Source organism: Falco peregrinus, chromosome 12 (genome assembly GCF_023634155.1).
Source record: "Falco peregrinus isolate bFalPer1 chromosome 12, bFalPer1.pri, whole genome shotgun sequence".
Classification (NCBI taxonomy): domain Eukaryota; kingdom Metazoa; phylum Chordata; class Aves; order Falconiformes; family Falconidae; genus Falco; species Falco peregrinus.
Window position 1 is genome coordinate 26976237 of NC_073732.1, and position 17288 is coordinate 26993524.

The 17288-nt window shown below is 40.8% G+C and overlaps 1 protein-coding gene across 6 annotated transcripts; it reads right to left on the reverse strand.

Annotated features, from left to right (window-relative positions):
* Window positions 1-3643: 3643 nt before the first annotated feature.
* Window positions 3644-12961, reverse strand: LOC106112065 (serine palmitoyltransferase small subunit B-like). 6 transcript variants are annotated; one of them, XM_055817533.1, is made up of 4 exons: window positions 12791-12908; window positions 7750-7936; window positions 6605-6657; window positions 3644-4637 (listed from the first exon to the last, which is right to left on the reverse strand). In XM_055817533.1, exon 4 carries the CDS (start codon window positions 4603-4605, stop codon window positions 4363-4365), a length of 243 nt encoding a protein of 80 aa, XP_055673508.1. In that variant the 5' UTR covers window positions 4606-4637; window positions 6605-6657; window positions 7750-7936; window positions 12791-12908; the 3' UTR covers window positions 3644-4362. The 6 variants fall into 6 exon arrangements, with proteins under 6 accessions (XP_055673508.1, XP_027634053.1, XP_013149757.1 ...); XM_027778252.2 differs by having other exon boundaries at window positions 5953-6657; XM_013294303.3 differs by lacking the exon at window positions 6605-6657.
* Window positions 12962-17288: the final 4327 nt, after the last annotated feature.

Consider the following 17288-nt stretch of genomic DNA (forward strand, 5'->3'; position numbering starts at 1 on the left):
TCCTCAGGGAAGCATTAGCAGGCAAACATTCATATTTTCAAATTCTCACCTTTGCCCCTCTGAAAAATATCTAGAAAAATTACTATGCAAATACTACTCTATATAGTATTTACACTGTATGCCAGAAGTGTCACCAATATAGGAAGAAGTAATTTCCTGTAACAAAGCAGGCTATAACTAAGCTGTTGCATGAAGTAGTTTCAGCTGAGCAGGAAAGTTGGAAAGTTTCAGCCAAGCAGGACTGAGTAATTTAAGGTCAGCTTTGTAAAAAGAAACATCTGCTGTAAAACTCAACATTGCTCTAAACAAATATATGCAAGATAAGAAGGAGTATGTTCTGCGGGACGCAAAGGCTATTGAGTGCTGACAAGTTCATCTCAGAAACAGGATTTTCAAGTCAGATAATGAATAGGTAAGATAAGAACTCCAATTACATTCAGTTGTAAATAGCATAGACAACATGCATACATCATAGTAGCGAAACAATAAAAATAACAACAAGGAGCATGAACTTACCTTAGTTCTCTAGAATCTGTTAGAAGTAATCAGCAGCAGAGGGGGTACGGTTCCATGTGAACAAAATCATCTTCTTCATTGCCTTTAGGAAGTTTAAATTATTTGGATCAATAAAATAAAGATTATAGTTTAATGAGAGAGAAGCTGTAAAAGTACTACAATAATAAACCTTCATAATGATGATGCTGTGAATCTACCGTTATGTATTATAGCTGTAAAGATCCAACACTTCACAGTGAACAGCATGAGCAGTTTTATTTTAGTTGTTTATTATTTTGTCCTTTAGTTTCAACTCTTGCTGAACCAGTGTTGCTAAGTTGTGCGATTTAAAGATGAAATTCCTTTTAAAAAGTCAGTGAAACAGTGATCTGAATGGTGCTCCGTGTCACTCTCTCCTTCCTTTTTAATGTATAGTACTGCAGTGACACAAATTTCCCCTGTATAAACGCGTGTGGACCAGGAAGTCACATGTATTCACAGAGGTGGAGAGTGGAAATGATGTTAAGAGTACTGGGCTGGTAATATGTCAGAAGTGAACTTTGTCAAATTAAGACTGCATGTTTAAGTACATGTTTGCAAATGCCATAATTTCCTTCTTGACAGAAGGTCACTAAGCAGCACAGACTGCCTATATGAGCATACGCTGTGGTCAACAAGCCCAGGAGATCTTATTTATGCATCTGATTGATAAAACCCTGCAAACAGCAATTGCAGCCAACATCTCTTCTCCCACGCACACACCCCAGTGCTCAGCCCACATGGACAGTGGAAGACAGCTGGGTGAATTAGTAGCTATCTCATGCGTCAGGCATTGGTGTTAAGGATTTGATACTCCTGTTGAGCAAGCAGATCTTCTGACAATGTTTAGAAGACTAACCAGCCTTTCCAGTGGCTAACAACCAGCCTCCTATTTGTGTGTATGCTCTAAGTGTCTCTGCAAAAAGTGTAGATGGCTGGCCTCGCTATGCGAGAATGTGTGAAAAACTTTGCTTGTTTTGGTTGTGCAAGAAACTTAGGCAAAGTGCGATGGAAATGCTACTGGTGCTAGCAAGAAGTCACAGGGAACTGAACTTAGTGCAAGTGTCCTAAGAAGGGTGTGCAGGCAGGAACTGCCCGGAATACTCAATTTCTTTCGTATTCTTCTTGAAGTACTTTCTGCTTTGGCCACATATTAATAAATCTAATTTGCAGCACTTATCATCAAGTTCGAAAAACAAATATTGTGGCTACTCAGTGCAGGCTGCTGAGCCAGTACAAACTCTGCTGATTGAAAAAAATCTTGAAAAATATTGAAGCAGACTGTTGAAGTAGACTATTCTACAGCAGATAGCATCTGTTCTCACACAGCTGGGATCAACATACCAAGCGTATGGCTGGTTTGATACACTCCAAATTATACCAGTGCCTGACTTTGATCAAATTTACATTGCTGGGTGAGCATGCACAGGGCCAGCATTAGCACATCGGGAGCCACAGCTGCCTTCTGTCAATTCAACACCTCGGGCTGCTGGTCAGAGCACAGCTTCCCGTGGGGAATCTGCCTGCACAGGTTTGTGTTTCAAAACTGAAATTGCAAGGTAGAGTTTGAATGTAGTTATTTTAAATCCTCTCCTGTAGATGAGAGACTTGATGATAGGCAGGGAAAAGACTGTGATGAGTGAAGTTAATCGAGAAGTTGGGGGAGGGGGTGTCAGCTGCCACTTAGCCCCTTGTGCCCTCCTTTGGGTTTTGGTGCTTTCCTGGCTCTCTGATTCATGCAGCTGAGCTGGGATCCCTGCTGCTGTGGGACAGCATGAAGACCTGAAATGACACTGTCGCAGGCAGACACCCAGGAGCTGGTCCTTGCCGAAGAAGTGGTGCATGCCAACAGGGCAGCTCACCAGGCACAAGCCTGCATTGGTTGTTGCAAAAGAGGCAGCAGGCGCTTCAGGCAACCACAACAAACACCCAGTAGGTTTGTGCTGGAGAGACAGGGAAAGGGCGGCAATAAACAAAAACACACCCAGGGTAAGAGTTCCTAGTCTCCAGGCTGATGTCAGATTCCTGAATGTCGACAAATACTTTGGATGTATGTGTATAGTAGTCTACTATAGTTTAGTGTAAACATAGTTATGGTGGCCTGTTTATCCACTGAGCTTTTCTTCGCAAGTATACGGTGTGTTATGTGCACGTCTCTCCAGCACATATAATGTGAAACGCTGCATTTTCTTTTCTACATTATAGACTGACAGTTTTGAAACAAAATTGTCTTCATAAACAGTCTAATAATTGACATTACAATACTATGTTTCCCTCTTCTGTTCCTAAACATCAGTAAATGCAACACACATAATGACCACAAAAGCTGCTACAGGCAAATGTAAGATATTTACTACATAAGCCATTATATTACTTCAATAAAACTTACAACTGGGTTCTAATCTGAAAGTATTAAATAGATTTTTTTGTTGTTTTTGCAGACTTAAGAGATTACTTTGGGTACCATCCAAAGCCTTGTAAGTTTAAGCACAGTGGCCTTCATTTTCCCAAATAAACTATTTTCATATCCTATATATTTCCCCCAGGTTATAAACTGGGAAAGTAACTGGATCTCATGTTGACATGACAGATTACGTAATTAGTGTCTTTGTTTTATCACTGTCTATGACAAAATCTCATTTTGTAAGTCGTTTGATTGCCACTTACTAATAACATCCTATTCTCTTAAAGAAGACATTCTAGTAGCATCTCTGTGCTCGAAAGACGTAAGAAAACTCACCTCTGTGTGGGTGGGAGGAAAGCTGCATTTATAGTACCCTGCAAGCCACCTGCTACTACTCTGTTCTTCTTCTGTGATGATACACAACACGGATTCTAGTTCCCGGGTTCATCGTACTGGTGCTTCATCTCTAGCCAGCTCCTGCCAATGGCTGCTGTAGCAAATTGGCAGTGCAGGTATCTCGTGTTTCTAAGGCTGAAGTTTAAAAAAACACAGACTTTGAAATAAAACCAATTACAGCACATTAATTACAAAGTCTGCAGTCTCAAGAGTTCATGTTTCAGACACTACTCAACAGGTAGAGTATAAAAGGAGGTAAAAGAGGGGAAATGAGAGGTTTAGGAAAAAAGGAGAGACATTGTATTTTAGGCAGGCTTTTTATTGTTTTTCAACTGAAATGGTCCTTCCACAACTGAATATGTATTTTCATGTTCTGTATATGATATGCACGCTTTTTTTAATAAAGTCTAAGAATATGAGAATTTTATTATAAATTTTCATGGAAGTAAATCCCCACATTTTTAATAAATCAACTGCATTGTTTCCATAATGATGATGAACCAGTCAAGTAATTAATTGTATTAAATAACTGAGGAAAGTACATAAATAACAAAATCATTCTATAAATACATACATACCAAGCTTAGAGAAGCAGTTTATAGTTGTACAGCATTGTGCAAAACCTTTTTTGTACACATCTCTCCTGTCAGCAAAGGTAAGGCAGACAAGAACAAAGGCATGCCATGTACTTTCTCAAGATGAAAACTCCGTATCAGAGCAGCTCTCCCTGGAATAACAAAATATGCAGCACGGTTGTTTCTGTACCAAATCCAGCCTCCTAACTCCAGCCAGTCTTTAAAATGGAAAGCTCTTTAAGAAGCAGTCAGTCAAACAATAAAAACAAGGACGGATTTCAATTGTTTTGGCAAAATAATTTGCTGTCAGAGAGTCCCAGAATACAGAAGAACATTAAAAGATACTGCAGAATAAAACAGTGTTTGCACACACACTGAACCTGTTTCTAAACAAAAACGGAGTGTTAAGAAAAACACTTTGTTGATCCAAAAGTCAGTGTCAGGTTGACGATGTTACTTCACGACAGAAACAGTATTTTCATGTTGGTTTCCAAATAAGTGCAAGAAGAATTGAAAAGCCATGCTAACGTGGACAGGGACAAAGATGTAAGCGGTGTATAATAGCATAACTAACATAGTAATGTTGAAGGTATAGAAAAGCAGTTTTTCCCAGGGCTCCATGAGATAGCTGCAGGTGATCAGTTCAAACTGGCAGTACAGCCAATACAGATAGTTCTTCATGCTCTTAATATCCATCTTCAGCTTTGTGCTGCTTCTGAAAGCCTTCCCTATTAAAATAAAGTATAGTTAGCAGAAATAGAAACCTTACAAAAGAAAAGCAAAAATATATATAAAAACATCATAAGGGCAGCAACTCCATGCTACTTGGTTTGTTCATACTCACCATTTTTAGTAAATTATGTTTTAAAAAACCAAGAGATCTAAAATTCCAAGATCACAAATACATTTTGAAGCCTGAAACGTGATCAGATGGTAACAGACTAGCATGAGTCATTCTTTTACCCTGTCCCATAAAAGGCTTCATTTGTATTCCTTTTTCCTTTCCTATACTCAGTGCTGAACATGATGGTCCAATTTAGACCACTGTGTAGTGGGCACCATTATTTGCAATGGAGTTTCCACAATATCTTTTTTCCAGAAATTAGTTACCTAATAATTGCTGCAATTCTGTTCTCCAAGCCAAACTCTACTTTCATAACTTTGCCTTGCACTGCATTAAGACACTGTTGAAGCAGCTTAATCCAAAAAAGCACTTCAAGCCCTCTCCCCTTCACCACACATGAATTTTGACACAGAACTTAGCTAGAATTCTGATTTCTGCTACTACAGACTGACTTCTATGTAATGCCTCAGTTGCTCCTGGAATACAAACTGGGAATATGGAGAACACCACACATACAGAACTACAATAAAAGGAAACCATATACGGATTATCCAGCTGCTTCTGCAACAGAGGTTGACTTGATTTGTTGCCAGAATGAAAACATAAAGAATTATTTTAAAGCTCTGTGTTCAAATTAATGCTAATAATTATTGAGTGTCACATTATATAGTTACCAGAATGCAGAACTGGAGGGGTAAAGGGAAAACAGAACTATTTCAGTTACTAGTGCTTCCTGACACTTGGTAAGTAAGAGGAGACAAAACAAAAACGATGGTTCCTTACTTTTTAGTTGGGAAGTTAAGAACTTCCGGTGGTGTCAAGATCTGTGGAAAAAAACTTATTCCACAGAAATTAAATACAACTTCAAAAACCTATATAGAGTGGGATTTTACCCTAACAAAAGCTACTTCCCAAAGTTTGTAGAAAAAATTTGCCTCACCTTTTCCATTTTACTTCCATAGCTTCCCCACCTCTTTTCTGCCTGACAGGTAAGATAAACCAGATAATAATAGTTCTTAACTACAGAAGCATTAACTACTTTTAGCAATATTCTTAATATAGCCATCACATTTCTGTACATTACATGGAGTTTTTACCATACCTATGTTATACTTAAGCCTCTTATCATCAAATGTATTGCCAAGCCACTTTGAGGAAAGACTTTTAAAAGAATCAGTTCTATAAAAAGTAGAACTTACCTTTTCACTTCTCCCTGATGATAAAACATCTAGGTGAGAGATGCTTCCTACCACTTCTGCCTGTAGCAGCTGAACAGCTCATGTACAGATTGAGAAGCAGAAACAACTAGCTTTGAACCTCAATTACAGAGTGTGTCCTCCACACCCCACCCCTTCTTCACTATTGCTAAAAACTCCCCTGGCCTAAGCTATCTGCATTATGCAACAAGGACAGCCATGGTCTGGCTCAGTACCACACTCTCATGACAGCATTAATTTGATAATCTGTACAAAGTTAGAGTTGAAGAACTGCAGGTAGGGAGGAGGATATAAGGCTGAAATACATCTAGGGCAACCAGCAAAAAATGTTTACAATTAGTACCTTCCCTAATTTAAAATCTAAAAAAATATCTCTGTTTTCGTGGGACTTACAATGCAGGCTGCCAAAGTTCTAACAAGGTGCAATTTAATGTCCATGCAAAAATACAGTGTCAGAGTTAAGTAGCCGCAAAAATACAGCGTCAGAGTTAAGTAGCCACAAAAATGTAGTTCAATTAATATGTCACAGGAAAGTCTCTGGTGAAGCCACCACCTCCTGCAACCTTTGATTAATACCACTTTCAAACAGTTCCCAGTCTTCTCTGCATCAGTTTCTCCCAACCCATATACACACCTTAATCATCCTCATCCAGAAACCCCAGAGTGGAGAATAAGCGGACAAGATTTCTGCAAGGAAAAGATGCTGAGTTTCTCTTAAAAATGCTACAAAATAAAACCAAGCCACAAATGCTTGAGGCATTTTAATGATCTAATTGGACAAATAAATTAGGTAGAAATCTGCATAGTATATTATGTTCTAAACCATCTCCCTGCAGTCAAATCATTTCCAAATACGAATCAGCTTTATTTTGGGAGAATATGCCACAAGTAATGTTTAAGACATCTGAGCCTCACCCTCTTTTTCCCTTTCTTACCAAACACAGCCTGAGCTGATCCATTAGTAAACACTGACCTACTCCCCCAACCTTTTAATAAAGTTTTCTGTTCTAAAACTGTCCACTTTCCACAGAAAATTCAGAAATGGTAAACCACTGCCCCTGGCAGCAGTAGGTGACATGCCCCACCCTTCTCCTGTAGAGCTAAGATCTACCACAGAAGTGTATCTCCCCAGCTGGATGAGATACTACATCATGGAAAATATAACCTAGGTTGGGGTCTACAGAATGAATTCATCAAATGTGAAATATAATTGCCCTGGAGTACTGCTGCAGGATTCTTACCCCAGGAGTTTCTACTTTCAACCAGACTTTCTCAGCTACATATTTCAACCGAGCATGGAGGGCTGTGGTGGGACAAGGAGATTTTTAGTTTGTTTTTTTCCCCCCATGAAAATCTTGGTGAAAAATAACTTATACACAGGAAAAACAATATTTGACTACCACAGTGTCCACGTTCTTGGTGGCCAGCATCCCTACTACATGTTATTCACCTTCCCTGCTAGGTGGATCAGCCTCTTTTGAATCCTTCAGCAAGATGCAGTGGCAGAGCACCCATTACCAAGGCAGCTAAAGGTAGGGCTGTCACCTCTGTGCTCTCTAAATCCCCTCCAAAAAAACATTTACATAAAGCCAGGAAAACTCGTGTCAGTACTTCTGCCGTTCTCAAGTGCAAAACCGTACAGGTGTTTTCATTCTTTTCAATAATTCTCCACAAACATTGAGTTCGTAATTCAATAACAAACTCCCTAGGTTGAAACAATGCAGAAATTGAGATTTGTCTCAGTCTGCTTTAGTTCTAACAGCTACAAAAAGTTTTTACCTGACAGCTGAGCGCCATTGTGAAAGAGAGAGGTGGTAGTGCAGAACAGGCTGTTTCACAGCAATAAAACGTTGGGATAAGCAGAATCCATTCCCAATGTGATGCTGTAAGCAGATCTTGGACGGTGGTATGTAAAGCCCTCAGGCATTCTCTTCTGAGCAGCCACTCCTGCTGCTTTTCCCAGCTCCTTACCTCAAGGGGAAATAAGAACTCATGAATACCTTTCACAATTCGTAATCAGATGTGTACAGCATCAGTCAGAATACAAGATTTGGCTAAAATCCCTACCTCTTAAGGCAGATATAGCTTATGTGCTTTAAGATACTTTTCCCCACGCAGAGAAGAAAGTCTTCAAGATTAAAAAAAACCCAAAACAAAAAACAAAACACACATACAAAAAATAACAAAACCAGGCAAAACCATACTGCTACATTTGGTGAGACACTGTGACACATGATTACAGATGCATGGAGAAAGCATTCAAAGATCTCACTCTGAAAAGTGGGAAAGAGACTCTCCTCCATAGCACCCTGTACCAGAGGGGCTGGACTCTTTTTTACAAGTCTCTTGATCATGCTGCCCACATGATTAAATTTCTAAACCTCTTTTTACTGCTCCTCACTGTGGTTTCCAGCCAAATTCAAACACAACCATACAAGTCACAGAGTGACATAGCAATAATTCCTCCTAGCAAGGGAAACACAAATTAACAAAGCAAATCAGAAACATTCAAATTACCACTGCACCAAAGGAAACCAGCAGCCTCCCTTTTCTAAGTTCAGTGAGGTGCTCCATATGCAAAAGCAGTGACTTCTGGTTTATACAGAATTTAGCCTATTAGCTCCATAAGAAGAGGTAATATTTTTTCCCCCTATTATTTCATGCCTTATAATGAGATCCTCTGATGTCTAATAAAGTATAATAGTAGGTCTAATATAAGGGCTAATAATAAACTCCTACCGAGGCATTTGCTCTGCATTTGGCTTCAGAATGGGTGTCTTCTGTGTAGCTTCTCTGCTGCCTAGTAAGGGCTATGTAATAATGCTGCTTTTCTCTTCTTCATCATCTCTTCTGACAAAATTTTATCCTTGAGATCACTACTTTTTTCTCAACTTAACTGAAACTGGTCATGGGTTAAAAAGTACGGTATGCATAGAGAGATACAGGTAATGAAAGAAAATAAGCCTCATTTCCTTAGAAGACTAAGTAAAAATGACTGAAATATCTCTACCTTACACCTATACACTGTGGTAATTATTTATCTGTCTACCTAAAGTTTAGATGCTGGAAAATAATCAAAGCAGAAAGTTAAAGTGATCAGGACAGCTTTCTAATCTACCCCATCAGTCTATCCACACAAAGCAAGGCACAGGCAAGTTTGGTTTTTTTGTAATAGTATACACCAATTTTTTTGATCCCTTTTGGCTCCAGCACCACTTGGAAAGAAGCAGCATTTCTGATGGATTATTAACATACTGGGAGGGCAGCATTCTGCAGGTCTCTGTGACAGCCAGGATCTGCATGAGCATTTAGTACAAGCTCTTCTGGCTGCAGCTTCAAGTCCCTAACACAGTTCTGCTTGGCCCAGCAACCTCTTCCTGCCCTCTCCCATGTGCTGGCAAGGAGGACACACCAGGGAACCAGTCAGGCCTGGCAGGACAAAGATGTGACAGTGTCCTCCATCTGCGCAAAACCTGACCACACAACTGCAGGCACTGGGGGAAGGAACAGGGTGGAAACACACGACAAGGGCAAGGAGACGGTGGAAGGTTGGGCAGGCCATGGTAGCCCAGGCAAAGATGAGCTTGACCTGCTACAGAGCCACACCACAGGGTAAGTAACGTGATCACAGAGGTGTCAGCCTCCTCCTGCACCCTTGAATAGTCATCCTGTGTCAAGATACCCAAGCACCAGCTTCATGGCATAAGGAAAGAAATGCAGCAATAAGGAATGGCCCCTATAGCAAGTTCTTAGCTTGACTTCCCAATACAATCAAGCTGCACCAAAGAACCTAGAGAATACACGCTACCGTTCTTGGAAAGGAGAAAAAATGCCCTATAGTGTAGAACAGGCAAATTCTTAGAAAGGTTCTGTTCTGCATGGTGTAAAATACCTGGCATGCGGGTCCACAAATCCCGGCACCAGACCACAGGTTCATCTGGAGTGGTATCACGCCCAAAATCAGGCTGTATGACACCACATAACAACTAGATGAGGAACATATCTTGATGAGGAATGTATCTTGGCTACAGCTTATAGGGGCTTGCCATTGTAATGGCTTACTGCCATTTGTAATGCAAATAACATATTTTAATTATTACATTGTTGTCTGCAAGAGTCATACAATTTCCCAGCATGCTTCCCGACACCTGGCTAGACCAGTTCAGGAACTTTTTTTAATTCTACATCAAGACAGATAATTAAGTAAGTGAAAACTGTGGAAACTAGTAATCTCCAAAAGCACAAGGAATATGCATAGTTGCCCCAGAAGGATTAGGCAGAGACTATTTCAGCTTGAGGTAATATGACATCATACCATTTAATATGGCATCAATTGTTATGAAACACTCAGTTCGACAGTTAAGCATGGCAGTTGTGAAGAGCAGCAAGCCTAGACCTTCCCAGCTGCAATTGCTTCTTATCTTACTATACAGCTCACTCACATAATTTTTTATTTAGCTACTAGATGCACAGGCAACTCCAGGAAAGCAAGTTTCTTCTGCGCCACCAGTGTCCCAGCAGTATATAAAGCATGCTCTTGGGCAGTCTGCTGTGACAGTCCTTGCATGCCTGGTCTCTCACGGAGGTCAAAGGCCCTTCTCCAAGCATGGTTCAAATTCACCACATTTTCCAGCTCCACACTGTGCTTGGTTCCTTGTTCCTTCACCTGGCAGACTTTCACGTCCCTTTCTGAATTGAGGATGCGTCATTTAGGAATAGAAAAGATAAGGGAAGCTATGTGTTACTGCACCGAGCAGCTGAGCTCTGTTTTGTCCCTTGTTTCCCTCAGCAGTTAACAGTGTCTAATAATTCCAGTTCTTTTCCCCAGTGCTGCCCATGCTGTGGTATCAGTCAACATGTAACTGATGTTGTTTCAAGTGCAAAGCAAATATAACTGAAAAAGAAATGCTGACTACAAGGAGTTTAAAATCTGTAACTGTACAGAGATACAAAGCCACAACTGTGAATTGCAGAGCTGCATGCCCAGCCTGGGACTAGGAGTGGATTAAACTGAGAGTTCTCCTAAGACCAAGATTCTCCTGTTCTTTAATTTTTAGGATCATTCTGTAGTTTTACTTTAGAACCGGGGTGATACAACCCTAGCTACCTTGCAGACCTTCAGCACACATTACACAAAGAACTGGGTAAAGCAGTAGGAAGAAATTTCATTGGGCTTTTAGTAGAGAAATAGCTGTGATTCTTCCTTATTTTACACATTTTTAAATGCATACAGCAAATCATATGCACAATGACAGTCATAGTTCTGTCAAATACGATGGAAGAATTCATGAACACAGGACTTAAAAAAAAAAAAAGTGTCTAAAATCGTATTTCCAGTCATTAGCCTATTTGTGAGGCACACACAAAATTGCACCAGAATTTCCTCCTAAAGTGACAACAGTAGAGTGGCACAGGATGTGAATTGACAACTTTCCATTAGCACTGGTCACCACATCCTCCTGCACTGCCAGTCTCCTCTTTTTTTCTCTCACCCTCCTCATTCAGATCAGAAATATACGCACCCCTGGCAAACAGTCTGAGTAAACATTTCAACTACATACTTCAATGAAATTCCACCTTTAACCTAAGAACTCTGAAGCAGACTCCCAAGTACTCCTGCAGTAACTGAGTCTCAAGAGATGACAAAAAGCTGCTACAAATTTCAGTTGTGCTGCCAGGAAATACAGTTGTCTCCCACATGTGTGTGGAGTAGTGTTTCTATATATAGGCTCAGGATGGCAACAGCTGCAATCCCGACGTGCTCCGTTAAAGCTCCAATCCTTTTCCAGGAAGACACTCAGCTGCCTGATTCTGTCACAGGCATTGAGGGATTCCCAATGCCTTCATGACTTAGCCCAGCTGCAAAAAAGGCAGAAGGGGCTTTTTAGCAGTCAACAACAAATTTTAAATCACTGCAGCATGAAACTGTCCCCCATGTAATGCTGAAACCACAGGAAACAGCACAGAGTTGGGAACATTCCACTTACAGAGCATCAAAAGGATAATAGCTGTGTGCTTGGTTCTCCCTCCCAAGAATGTCAACATATATTTAGCAAGCGCTAAGAATCCACCAGAACTAGTGCACTGTACAGACTTCTCTGTAAGATAAATTAGCAAAGGGTGACATCCAAGAAGCTGGTTTTCAGGAGGAAAGATAAGGAATTAAATTTTGAGGTTTTAAGAAAATATGCAAGATGAAAGCATGAGCTCAGTGACTTTCTCTTGTTATAACTAGGACAGGTAGTTACCAAAATGGGTGTCCCTTCCTGGAGACATCCTTGTTAATTTCAGTTGTGGCATCTAAAGCCTACCTGAAGCTTTTACCACCCCAAAAAACATTCTCAAATTCAGTGTTTCAGCAGAGTGTAGCTCCTCATCCAGCTATCATCCAAAGAGCTGGCCTTGCTCTGAGAAAAAAGCCCTTGCCAGCTGGCTGGTGAAGGGCAAGCAGGAGTCACTAAGTGCTCACTACCATTAAACAAACCCAAAGTAAAAACCCAAACCCAACCCACTCAGATCTCATATTTTCATCACAAGCAAGGGGAGATGGGCAGCCGTGCAAAATCTCCTCAGCACCCGTTCCACTGCTCACCACAGCCGAGCCCCCCAGAGCCCCGCACCCCCTCAGCCTCCTGCTGGCCCCCCACAGCCCCCTCAGCCTCCTCGCTAGCCCCTCACACCCCCTCAGCCTCCTGCTGGCCCCCCACAGCCCCCTCAGCCTCCTCGCTAGCCCCTCACACCCCCTCAGCCTCCTGCTGGCCTCTCACAGGCCCCTCAGCCTCCCTGCCAGGCTGCCCGCAGCTACCGGCCCGTCCCTCACCCTGTGCTGCTGCTTCGCGTCGCTCCCTCCGCCCCGGGCAGCCGGCAGTACCTGCCCTACCGGGTAACCCAGCCGGTGCTCCCCGGCCCCCCAGGGCCGCCATCAGCGGGGCGGCAGCTGCCTACAAGCCCCAGCGGCCCGCGCTTCGGGGCCGCCAGGTGCGGCGGGAGGGCGCCGCAAGGGATGCTGGGGCCGGTAGTCCTGGGAAACGTCGGGCGGGAAAGCGTGAGGCGGAAGGGGCGGGAACAGGTTGTGGGCATATCGTGAGGGGATAACTCGTGTCTGTGATAGTGACAGATAGGAACAATCACACAGATCTCAGGAATTCATCTTCCATAGTGCTGATGGTTGTTGCCACATCCACCCTCCTCAAAGCTTCTCCAGCCCAGACTCTCCCCTTCCCCAGCAGCAATGACACCATGTAAACAGCTGGGGTGGGGGGTGTGTTATGCCTCTATTTTTCTTCAGAGTTTCCAGATTAGAAGTGGTTTCGCTTATATGAGCCTCTTTACTGACTGTCTGTCTCTCACCTCAGGTGGACCAGGCAGCCATGTGTCCCAGCCAGTGCAGAGCCAGCGGCGACCCTCAACAGAGTGCTTTAGGTAACCCACGCCCGCCATTTTGCTGCACATCTTTTCAGCATAGCCTTATACTTGGTGAGTAAAACCCAAAGCGGGTATAAAAGAAAACTCCCAGTAAAATCTAATCACATATTTTCTACAGCATCAGGTAATTCATTAAGAAAGTTATGAGGAAAAGATAGCTCCTGCCTTGAGTAAGTGATCCTTTGAAAAGGCAAATTTGAGAACATTCAATGTATTACCTTCGACGGTAACAGAAGGCTCTCCAGAGGAATTACAGTACTTGGAGTCTTTTCTGTAATTGCTTGTAAGTGCATGGCATTCAAATGTGTCTGTTAAGAAATGTTCCCTTTTCTTTCTGTATAGGCACAGGTATATTTCCTGGAAGAAAGTCTGCGAGTGTCTTTCTCATTTTTTACCTTTTTTTCCTTTATTTTTGTAGGAGACTATTGCTATTTTAGCATAGATTCTTCCTTGCCTCATCAAACCCGAGGCAGAGGTGTTTATTCCTCAGTGTGCATAGCTGTGCTCAAGTGAATGGGCCTTCGGGGGCACATAGCACATGGCCACAATTGTGTATGTGAACAGTTTGTTAGGATGAGAAACCAAAATTAGATTTACCAAGTTATTTAATACATCACTCCCAATTGTCTTGAAGAGGTTTTAGATATCAAAATAGCTTTGAGCTATAGGCACTGGAGTTGAAATGGCATAGCCATTTGGGTACTTAGTCTCTTTCAGTGAAATCCTAGTTGATAAAATCTTGCTTGGATTTAAATACACGGTGTAAAAAGTGAACACAATGCAAGGGGAAAGCACTGGGAAACTGAATAATCCTTCCAAATAATACATGGTTTATCTCCAAAAGGCCACATCAATCTGCCTATCTAAACCTTATTTCAAAACAGTCTGTCAATGTCATCAAATTGAAACTGTTTCTAATTTTACTTAAACCCAATTTTCTTTTATCCCTACACTTTGAAAATTCTGTTTCGATCTCTGGTGCTTTATAACTATAAGGAAGAAGAATATTCCACATACCTCTGAAAGGAAAAAAGTGCTATAGATTACCTATAGAAATGGAAATATTGCTAGAAGTTTCTGCTGAGATACTAGCCCAGACTGCCTCATGGGTGCCTGTGCCTTTCACAGGGCAGAAGATGACTTTCAGTGAAATTTAATCTACTATAAGATGAGCAGAGAAGACAATTGAAGAGTCAGGAAATCATTTGTTTTCTTAATTGCTGACTCCTAGGAACTAGAGAAGTGAACATCCTCACACTGCTATGAAAGCAGGAGTAGGAATAAGTCAAGGAAAGACCGGAAAAAAAATCAGCAAACCCTGCAACTTCAGTAATGGAATGTAATTTACTTGACAGAGGGAAAAGTGGCCCATCAGCAATGCTCTCCAAATAAGGAACAGGGATTTGCACTTTTACTGGCTGATATAATTAGTCATTGCTTCCTACAAAAACACAGAAAGCAATAACCAGGCTATTTCAACCCGCTAGATCCAGCCTCTTCTGACTGTCAAACCCACTCACACCAACATGTTAGAGCTCAGTTTACAGAACTGAGATGTTTGCTCCCAGAGAAGACTGTGCCCTTTCTCTGCTCTCCCAAGTAGCTTCCAACAGCCAAGCATAATGAGGTTCAGCAGTATGGAAAATGCTGGCACGTTGGAATCATCTGTGCCCCAAAGAGACAGCTAATTCACCTCACGCTGCCATCAAGCCTTGTGCTGGGGAACTGAAGATGCGTGTTTCACAATGGGTTCATCATGGTCAGCAATGCCTGTCATCACTTTCAAACCGGCATGCTTCAGGAGTCAAAGTGTGTCCTGTCACCTTTTCCTCTCACAATGCTAATTAGACTGTGCTCTGCAGGTGTACAACACAGACACAAAAGATGTTGTTAAATCTTGTTTGTTGTTGCCCTGTAACTTTAATAAATGCACCTCAGGACCGGCAGATGGATCGAGCAGAACTGTTAGAATTAATCCTGTGTTTTAGAAGGGAAACTAGCAGATAAACCAGGTTCTGCTTTAAGAAATTCTTATTAGCTCATTAAAAATATATATGGACCTCAAGCAGAGACCCTTCACCTTTGCCCAGAAGTCTTCATCAGACTTGGTTTCTACTGTGGCACATGAAGGGGAAAAGGCTTTCTTTCAGGGCTAATTAGGATGGAGAGAAATTTTTTATTCTTGGACTGAAGAATAATGTCCTATGTAAAAGACATCTGCAAGTATGAGAGAGTCAGACAGTGGAAATTGCACAGAATGCAGCAATTTATGTTCAAAGTTAATTTCCCTAGCCAGAGAACTGGAAGTTTATTATTTTAAAATAAAATCTTAACATCTATAAACAGTGTTTAAACTGTCTACAAAGAAGGCAAACACATAAAATTTGTGTCTCTTTTGTGTGCATTAATTTCTCTGCATTTACTTTTAATTGGTCTTTCTATATAAGATGCTTTATAAAATCGGAAGGCTAAAATGCGCAGAAATACATATTTTGCTTAACTATATTACAGTTCATTGTTCTCCAGGACACTTGAATTTGAAACCTTCAGATAGCTTTTTTTAAGTTAGCTCTGGCCATCTATACTTTGCGGTAGCATCTATCAGAAAAGTGGATCCACCTTATATTTTATTCCTGTGATTTCTGAGTCATGAAAGTGATTAATTGTGAGTGAGAATTTGAGGCAGATTTGTCTTAATCTTTATGTATTTTCATTAGAAAGTAAGTCTTCTGCATTTCTGCACTGCCAAGACAATTGGGGATGCTGCTTCTTTATTCGTATTATTTTGACAGAGGTTTGGACCCTTCCCTCTATATGAATTCTCTTTATTTAGAGACATCTTTTACATGTGTCCTAGTTTCTCTAGGACTGTGGCATAAGAAACAGGAATTTATTTTCAGTGTAATTCCCAAATCACCACTGACAAAAATAAAATCTGAAGGATAATTAGAACTATTCTGGAAATACATGAGGAAAAAATGGAAAATAAATATATTAATAGCTTATAATTAAAAGCGATGCAAGAACTGTATGGCTGTTACTACACAGTGCTCACAGGCATGCACATGAGCGGCAGAACAGTACATATAGTACTAGTGATACAGTAATGTTAATTGTGTATTTCTTCTGTTATGAAATTTTTACTTGTCAGGTTTAGCAGTATTCCTATAAAATACTGGTTTGTGTGAAAATTCTTAGGTTTTATTGCTGTCTTCTGACAGCTGTTTCATACTGTTGCAAGAACTTATGTATGGATCAACAAAGAGGTTTCCGTTCTGTAGCTTTATTTTCAATGTAATTAAGCACTACCAGAGGGATGCTATCTTGTATATCATACCCAAAAGATGGATGCTTCATTAAATATGATACAGTTAGTTGCCAAACAGTAAATTAAGAGAAACTGGGATTCTTGAGTTTTAACCTTTCACCTGCCTTAGCTCCCTCAGTGCCCCTTCATATTTGCAATCTCTGGAAGCAATGGGTCTTTGAGCCACGAGGTCTCACTTTTAACATTTCTCTCTGCTTTTCTCTTATTAAAAGCCATTTTTCACTGCAGAATTTTCAGAATTTTAGTGTAGATATAAAAATATCTTCTTTTATACATATCCATCTTTATGATTAATAACAGAAATGTAGTGACTGGCCTAGAAAGACTTGATTCCTCTCAAAATTAGAAAAGGCTTTCACCCCATCTTCTGATCTGATCTTAAATGAGGACATTTTCAGTCCTGGAAGGATGAGGGATTGCTACTCCTTATAAATCAAAATCTGAGCTCAGTCTAATTTAATCAAAAAAGGGAAGAACAATTTTTACTGGAAAATGCAGACATAATCATCAATGATGGATAACATCAGGTCAACAGTAAGTCATATCTTAGAAGAAAAATAAACCA

Excerpts from the sequence above, each read along its gene's own strand:
- LOC106112065 (XM_055817531.1), bottom strand. The coding sequence starts at position 12,893 with ATGGCGGCCCTGGGGGGCCGGGGAGCACCGGCTGGGTTACCCGGTAGG. Across the intron at positions 4,638-12,790 it reads ACGCGAAGCAGCAGCACAGG|GGAAGGCTTTCAGAAGCAGC; the intron begins GTGAGGGACGGG and ends TTATTTTAATAG.